The sequence below is a fragment of the Pseudomyrmex gracilis genome, unplaced genomic scaffold (assembly GCF_002006095.1).
Source record: "Pseudomyrmex gracilis isolate BER0280 unplaced genomic scaffold, ASM200609v1 scaffold_654, whole genome shotgun sequence".
Classification (NCBI taxonomy): domain Eukaryota; kingdom Metazoa; phylum Arthropoda; class Insecta; order Hymenoptera; family Formicidae; genus Pseudomyrmex; species Pseudomyrmex gracilis.
Genome location: NW_018021238.1, coordinates 30888 through 40352, shown reverse-complemented (window position 1 = coordinate 40352; position 9465 = coordinate 30888). Strand labels below are relative to the sequence as shown.

At 34.5% G+C, this 9465-nt stretch overlaps 1 protein-coding gene across 1 annotated transcript in view; it reads right to left on the bottom strand.

The window, feature by feature from the left end:
* Positions 1 to 6264: 6264 nt before the first annotated feature.
* The window catches only part of LOC109861239 (isthmin-1-like), a 10325-nt gene continuing 7124 nt past the window's right edge, over positions 6265 to 9465 (bottom strand). Inside the window, exon 4 of the mRNA XM_020440797.1 lies at positions 6265 to 6346. Within this exon, the coding sequence (XP_020296386.1) occupies positions 6265 to 6346 (82 nt within the window). The remainder of the gene's footprint in view (positions 6347 to 9465) is intronic.

Below are 9465 nucleotides of genomic sequence, written 5' to 3'. Positions count from 1 at the left end.
ATATAGGTAAATATGGGTAAATATACCGGTATTATCGTATACCGGTATGACGTCATACCGGTATATCTGCATTTCGGTTTGCATAAGAGTTTTCATTACCCAAAAATATCGGTAAAATACCGGTATTTTGCATACCGGTATAAGTCCCTGCTAAAGAGTAAAACACTAATCATGTGTAAAATAGTTTTGCATTTTTCTCGGTGTATCTCGAAAACTAGAGATTTCAAAAACTGTTTTATACAAATGTTTTATGGTATAAACACCTCCATTTATCTACATTAATAGAATTGTTTAAAACAATTTGTTTTTATAAATTTTTTAAACAATTTTTTTTTTTAATTTGGGGCTTTGCCACTCTTCCCTGCTCCCCCTCGACAAAAAATTGAAAACAACTTTTGATTACAGCTTCATGTCGATAGTATGTACATACGTGATTTTTAGTGACTTAATCAGAAGTCGTTTTCTATTTTTTTTAGAGGTGAGCAGGGGGAGAGCAGAGAGCTCCCTCTGCCTACATGCTCTCAACACACAAAAAATGTACATGTTGTCGAGAAGAAAGATTTATTTATGAAACTTTTTGTGATCATAACTTTTTTATAAACAATGAGCGACGGCTAAAATTTTTAGAAACGTTCTCAGAAAAGTCATATTTACAATATATGTGAACGAGAAGCCGATCGGAGGGGGCTCTCCTATTCTGTATATTTACCGTGATTTCACTCCTTAAAACTGTTTTTGAGCAGCACCTGAATATGTCACTATTCATCTATTGACTCCTCTTAAATGTATGCAAAGTTTTGTCAAAATCAGGATTATCGGGTTCGCGAGATTCTCTTATCAGTTTTATTCCTTCTGGCTACGAGAGATGTTAAAGTAATTGTCGGACATCCTGTATATATAAAATGCCTGAAAAATTCTGACAGCCGGAGTGTGAAGATAGATTGAATTAATTTGAGCCGAAATGTCATGTACCATTTTGCAAAATTTGTAATAATTATTGAGTAATTAATTAATACATGTAATTCAATGAGGGCGTGGTAGCAATGATCTAGATCTTGTAGGCGCATATATGATTTTCAGTTGTGAAAATCAGCTGATCGCAATAAGCTGTGTCCTTCACTATTGGCTTGTTTGCTTCGTTTCTCTTCATCTCTTAGAAGATTGCATGAAGTAAGTCATTTTTCTTTACAACTGAAAATTATACACATCTACTGAGTCCGGACTATTGTTTTCCATGTGCTCATTAAGTCATCTGTATTAATTAATAAACTCAATAACTATTGCAAAGTTTGCAAAATGGTACATGATTTTTTGGTTCAGATTAATCCAATCTATCTTCACACTTCGACTGTGTCAAAATTTATCAGGCACTGTGTATATGTGTATGTACATATACAAAGTGTTTCAAAAAGATCGGGACTCCTAAATATTTAAAAAAATATAAAGTTTTACAGAAATGTGTTTCAGACAAAAGTTATAGTGATTAAAAGGATCTATTTACTGAGAGATTGTATCATGTGACCTTGGATGACGCCACCAACATCAGGTTAAACATAAGGTCACATTGATTTTTTAAATAAAACTCTCTATTTTTTATTGCAGATTCTTATAGCTTGATTCAAAAGCTTTCCAAAACATTAAAAGTAAGGTTAACTTCATTAAGTATTTTTTGAGTTATAGAGGATGAATATTAGAATACCGCCGGTATTAGCATTATTCAAAGTGTACCACCAGTGTTTTCCGTTATCTAGATAAAATTATCTAGATGTTCATCTCTAGATGTGATAATTGTTTTATTTTATCTTTATCTAAGTAATTAAAATATATGACATCTTTATCTGTATCTCAGATAAAAATGTAGTATCTTTTGTAAATTATCTAACAAGGGGACCTTACGGTGATGACCTCACCAATTTCAATAAAATTTTTTTTGTAGATAGACCTTACTATGAACCGTTATTGAGCAAAAGCAATAAGACGCACTACTCAAGCGTTTTCGAAAAAATCGAGGTCAAAAATTTCTGAGCGCCTTATAAGCAAAACTTGTATACCATCCCAGATAGCACAGGATGTCTTATGGACGTTCGTTCTATGTCCAATTTATGGTCGCACGTCCGCGGACATGAATTAGACGTCCATCGTATATCCGATTTCGGATGTCTTTTAATAACCAATATTTAGACGTCCATAAGATATATTTGCTCTTCAGCCTATCTGCAGTAATCTTATTTTCATATCTACAAATTTATACAAATTATGAAGTGACTCTCACACATCTATAAAAAGTGTTACATAGTAAAAAAAGTAATCGTATATACATGTTAACTAATTATGTCTGACAGATATATTGTATTAAAGAAATTCTTTATGTATCTATCATGTGTACAATCTTGAAATAAGAATGAGCGAGTTCGGAAAGCGTTTTCAGCGCTATTGCATCATTCTACTTTTGTTTTTGTCCAATGAACTATAAAGATAAAATGATGAGATACTTATATAGCACGTAATATTACGGAAATATCCCAGTAATATTGCAATATATTAGTAATATTGAATATTATAATACAATATTACAATAATATTATCGATAAACTACATTTATGTATAATACTGAAATATTACCGGTAATATTGTATTGCATCCCAAGTAGCAAGATTATATATAAATGTGTTTTTATTATATCTAATGAACGTTAGAGATGTTATTTACTATTTGGCAAGTTGCATACATCGCATCGTATTTTAATTATATATAATATGATACATATATCTTTTGCTACATTGTTGCAAAATTCCTACAATTTTTGTTTGAAACATAAACGCTTTGTTTTTAAAATGTATTATATAAAAAAAAAAAACACTTTATGTATGTATAACATTTTTACTATATAATTATTATTATTATATAATAATGATACACATAAATGTGTATACATATTGTCATATATTTTATTTGCTATATATTATATTAAGTATTGACTATAATAATCAGTATATCAGTATTAACAAAAAATTTATTTACGTTGTGAAAAGGTATTTTAAATTATATTCAATAATAATAAAAAAACTATTTTTATCTATTGGTACAGGTACATTGCTCTGCACTATTTTTAATAAAATAATAATTTAAATAATAAATAAAGTGCGTAGGATAGTTTGAGAATAAGTAGATAAAAATAATTACATTTTAGAAAAGAACAAGTGGTCTCACTGACTGAGTGCAAGGGCTGCGAGGTCTCGAGTATGGAGGTCTCGAGTTCAAATCTCACTATTGCCTTAAGATTTTTTCCGGGATTGGTATCTTTAATCGAGTTAATCAGTTGATTAATAACCTGAATCAGGCTTCTAAAAATTAAGTTAAATGAAATTTTGAATTAATTTTTTAAATTCTTTTTCCACAAGGTGATGTGCCATTGGTTTTTCTTTTTTTTTATATATCACAGTAACGTGATGCATATCGGTGGACATGTTAATATTACTGTGAAATTACGCTAAAATTATCTTTTTTAGGTTTATTTTTGGAAAACAAATGGATAACCGAAATTGTCAAAAATGGATGTCCATAAGACAATCAGTGGACGTCCATTGGAGTTTATTCGGACATCCAAGGACGTCCTGATGTCTGAATTTGAACGTCCATTAGATATCCTATGGACATTCATGTGCTATCTGGGATTATATGGAAGTCAACGTGGCGCGCCCGACTCATGCTCTTAAGATCGACGGTTCGAGTCTCGATAGATAGGTTTTTTTTACTTAGAATACAAATTTTCCATTCAATAATTACATAAATTAATAAATATTAATATAAATAATAATAAATTTTGACATTTTGTCTATTTTTGATTAAAAATGAACATTTTTCTTTTTTTCTCTCTATCTTGAAAATTTGTTTGCAGAATTGCTATTTATAAAAAAGTACTTAAATTGCAGACATTTTTTAAAAAAATTAACAAATTCGAATAAAGAAAATTAACATAAAAAACAAATGAATAAAAAATATATTTTATTAATCATAAACAGTTTCATTAATCAGATGAACCATTACACGAAGCAGGATGATATTCATCAATTCGATAATTTTAATGATGCACAATCGAAGCACGATACTATAGTGTACTATAGATAAAATGCGCGCATAGGCATGAAACGGAACGTGCTATAGTTAGTACATATACAAACTATAGTTTGATATATGTACGACACCGTACGATTGCAAAAAATCGTTTTGGAAAACAAAAAAAAAAGAAACGAGAAAAGAGAGAAAAACAACTTTCGATTTGATCTTCTGGGTCAAACAATTTCGGCGTTTATACGATAAAAAAGATAAAGATTATAAGAACAGAAATGTTGTAGAACTCTTGGCAATTTATCAGCAAAAAATTGAACATATCAAGTGAGTACAATATATTACAATATATTAGTAAATATTAGGTATCATAAAAATATTAACATCAAAGTCTCAAATTCCTGTTTGTTTTGTATATGCAAACAAAAGTTAGGTTATTTTGTTTTTACTGAAAAAGATATAGAGTTTCCATTCTGATAAATAACTGGTTTTCAACAATTACTTTTATTAATTTATATTGTTTTTAATAAGTTGATGTAATGCATACTGAATATGTCACATATAAAATTATATAAATACAAATACTTAGTGAAAAACAGTATTAAATAATTATAATTGTTATCTAGGTTCCGAATGTAGAGATCGCTGGATTGCTTTGCGAAATAGATTTTCAAAAGAACGATGCAAACAAATACGATCGGGATCAGGAGCATCGGACCATAAAGAATGGCCATTAATGAAAAATTTGTCATTTTTACATGAATGTGTAAAACGACGGAAAACATTTGGAAACGTCGAGCCACCAGAAGATTCAAGATGCTCCACATTCTCAAATGATTCCTACAAAGAAAATTGTTTTCAAGAAATTCAGAGCCACGATAGTGAAGAATTAGCTTTTGGAAATGTTCAATATCTTGATGAAACATCAGAAGAATATTTAGAAAGCAAACTGGAAAAGCAAACTGGTATGTGACTAAAATTTTGTAATTTTCTTCAAATCTCTATATACTAATAGACACTTTCGATTGTAGCAATGATAAATGTTTTATGTTGAACGTATAAAGTATCGCAGAGATTGATTTTGTATAACTGATGAATTTTTCAAAATGCATTAATTATTTAATTATTTACTCTCTTGAAATATTAAAATAATTTGTTTCAAGTAGAAATATAATAATACTACATTAAAAATAACATTCATTCAATTTTCAGATATACAGGATTTTGACGACGTATCAATAAACGAGGATCGCACTTCGAGAGAAACTACCCAATCACCAGCAGCAAAACGCTCGCGCTCCAGATCCACTACTTCTATATCTCAAAAAGACTTCTCAAATAAAGTATCTGCCAAAATGAATAAAGCCGTTGATATATTTAAAAAATGCGTAACTGACAAAAATACTTCGACCGCGGAAGATAGTTCCTTGAACGATTTTTGTAACTCAATCTATGCTGACTTGAAACATTTAAACAAAAAAAATCTTATACATTGTAAAATAGAAATTATGCAAGTAATTGCAAAATATGTGGAATAATACACATATATGTGTAAATTAGGTTAGGTGGTGATGGAATTAACGAACGTGTAACGTATCGACCAGTACCATAATCTGTAAGAAGGCTATTATAAACAGCCTTTTTACAGGCCATTATGACTACGGCACCGGATTACGGTTAGGACTATTATAAACCAACCCTAAAATTCAACTTTCATAACTCAAAAAGTGCTTAATAAAAATAAACTTTATTATAGTATTTTGGAAAGCTCTTGAATTAAGCTATAATAATTTAAAATAAAAAATAGAAAATTTCATTAAAAAAATTGATGTGACCTTGACCTGACCTTGGCCCAATATCACACTGATACAATCAGTAAGTAGATCCGGTAATTATTTCTATTAAGGGAAACCTCACCGATTTTGATGACTTTGAAATATGTTGTCAAGGTCAACATTCTGAACAACTCTTCCTTACATATGACCGCCGCTCAGCTTTAGTTTTTGAGATATTTACAAAAATCTTTAGTTAAATTTATCTTACAATTACACATCATTCTTCATGTTGTTCTTTTTGTTTGTGTTGTAAGCGCGTAAGCAGGAGGAGCTGCACATCTTCCCCGGAAAAATCCACTGCGTCACGCCATCACTTCGGTAAACTTCTTTTTGGAACTCTACTTATGGTACGTGCTAAATTTCAAACCGCAATTTCTCCTAAACGCTTGAGAGGTGCGTCATCTCCGAATAGCATTTGTTGCTTCTCCATCCATACTACATTCCTACAAAGTTTCGTCAAAATCGATGACTCAAAGGGTGTATACTCCCCTTGTAAGTGCAGGGGCTGCGAATGTAAAGATCTCTAGTTCGAATCCTACTGTTACGTCCTGCGACTCCACGGTTCCCTTCTTTATGCAACGCAGTATGGTGAACACTCGGTAGAATCGAATTTTATCTTAAACAAAAGCGCAGAGATAAAACGGAGACTAAACAGGAAACTCCCGGATAGAGAATAGGAGATCGATCTGAGAAAACACGCGACAGTAAAAATTGAGTGAATACAGAACGAAACCGCGCTCCCTAACGAAATAAAACAATAAATCCGGGAACGAAAATTCAAGCTCCGCGGCCGAACAAATGCTGGACACATGCAATAACAATTCACATGTGCCAAGAACAACTAAGCAAAATTAATAAATCTCCTTATCTCCGGAAGGGAAGTTTTCAACGGGTAGGACCGCTCGAGACCCTCTAATAAACAATTCTGCCGAACAAAAATTATCTAGTTTAAACACCAGCTGCAAAAGCAGNAGACGCTGTCGCACAGATGGTGTCCACTTTAATAGTCTTTTAACAAATTAGAAATCACCACCGTTTTTGGTGGAAGCGGGCGAACCGATCAAGCGCTCTGATTGGAAGCCCCGTGGCTACCAAAAAGCGCATATAAAACGACACTCCCGCGAACAGAAGCAGAAAGAATCCGGAGTGCTCAGAAGAAAAAGTAAAAAATTGTGACAAGTGAGGAACCGGTGCAAAATGCGAATTGACCACCCAGCCTAGACGCCCCGCCGCTGCAACCGAGGAACAAGTGCGAACTGCGAGTCAACCACCGATTCCAGCCTAGACGCCCGGTTGCTGCGACTGAAGAACTGCGATCGAGCTCAAGCAACGGCACGGGTCTTCACACCGATGAAACCGCCAACAAATAGTAAGTGGATTAAGTTATCGGTACAACCACCCCCCCCCCTCTCAAAAGGAACGGAATAACAAAATAGAGAGAAACCTCACAGTCGAATTTACATTCAGAGATCGACTGTAGGTTTGCTCTTAGAAAACTAGGCATTTTCCTTATAAAACAAAAAAAAATTATAATTGATTCAAGTGAACAACCACGGAATTTCCCGCGCTGCGGTAAGAGCACGCCGCATTCTACGTAATCGGGCCCTGCGACGAGCCGCCCTCGCGCTATTTCAAGCGGAGCCGAACAGGCCTCCACAACCCTGCCCCCCTCCAACCCGCATTACGGTTAGGGAGGCAGCCACTCAGACCGAGATTACGACACACACACACACACTCACACGCAAACCATACATATACAGCCAACAAACTCGGGCTACGAAAGCGACGCCGATTCGTGGTACGAGCCTCCTTCGTACTCTCCTGTACCCCTAGAAGAACATCCCCGTGTCCCCTGAAAACCCTCCTCCTCTCCGAAACTCGCCTCCTGCCCCTCTTTCCGATTCCGATTCAGAACTAGAGACAATCCTTCAACGCTTCACTCCTTTCCCTGCCTCCTCTCGGTCAGACGACCCCTCACCACTCCCCCCTATCCTCACCAATACCCCCTGGCCGATTCACCATAGACCTCAATCACGTAACACCCGCGGAACTCGATAGAATCACACCCAATCTCCCCTTCTCCGAAATAATTTTCGTTATCCCCCCATATTGCAATGTTCACCTTCATGTTCCCGGAGCCTTCTTCCACCAATACTATCCTCTTACCCGTTAATCTAGAAATTTTCCTTAAATAAATTCAAGCCACGGATCGGCTACACACACACACACACACCATGACAGCATTACACTTGTAACTTCCACCGGGGGCCTTAAAACACACACATATACATATACGCACATACGACACGTTCCACCCGGCCTAAGAGTGATGACCTACCGGCTATTGTAAAGCTCGCGTTACACTCAACAGCTCACCACCTCATGTAAAAAAAAACTAGTTCGACAATTACTGTACTTATAGATGATAAATGAAATAAATATATTAGAATAAGAAAGAGAGGAAGAATAAACTGTGTAATAACTAATTAAGATTTAACCTCGCACATTTTCCCGTCCCACCAATCGCACGGTCTCGTCCCTAGTCCTTGGAGCGACCGCTGACTTTAAAAAGAGACCACCGAGCGAGAATACAAAGGACGGAGTAATATCGGCACGCGCCGTTGACCCGTCCGTGAGTATAAACAACTCGCTCGGCTTGCACACAGATAGATTTCCGCATCTTCTGTGGCGAGCATCTGAAATAAAACGTCCAGCTGTTGCGTACCACCATAGCCCGACCGTATCCATGGGCCAGGACGTAACACTACCATCACTTCAGGATTTTTTTCTAGGTTCCGGTACTTTTCATCGAGTTAATCAGTTGATCGGCAAACTGTATCAGTCCTCCAAAGAGTAACTTTTTTATTTAGTAATATTAGAATTATTCATATTGAATAAGCACCAGTAATAAAATACTAGAACATTGGTGGTAATAATATTACAACATACAAAAATATTACTACTAAATATTATCCAGTTTTTAGTAATGGGAATTTATCACTAGAAAAATACTCAGAAGTTTCCAATACTTCTCTAATAATACATTTTTTAGTAATTTTTGGTAATATTTTTCTGTAAAAGTGTACAATAATTACTGCTTTCACTGGATTAGTTCAAAACTATATTACAAGGACGGGCTTAGTCTCTGTGCTTTAACACCTAGATATGTACTTAGGTTTTTATAAATATCTCGAAAACTAAAGCCGAGCGTTGATCATATGTACAAAGAAAAGTTGTTCAGAATGTTATATTTGACAACATATTTCAAGGTCATCATAATCGGTGAGATCGTCCTTATTGTAAATAATTACCATTAATCCTTTTAACCTTTACAACTTTGGTCTGAAACACTTTTCTGTAAAACGTATATTTTCTGAGATATTCAGGTCCCGACCAATATTTATATATTGATATATATATACCCAGCAAACAATTTCTGTTTTTGACAATTTCGGCGCAGACCTTGGTAACAGAAATTGTTTGCAGAAATGCTACAATACGGAAACACCGCCAAAATTGTTAGCACACAGAAAGAAAAAACGCAACAACTCTGTTGACAAAT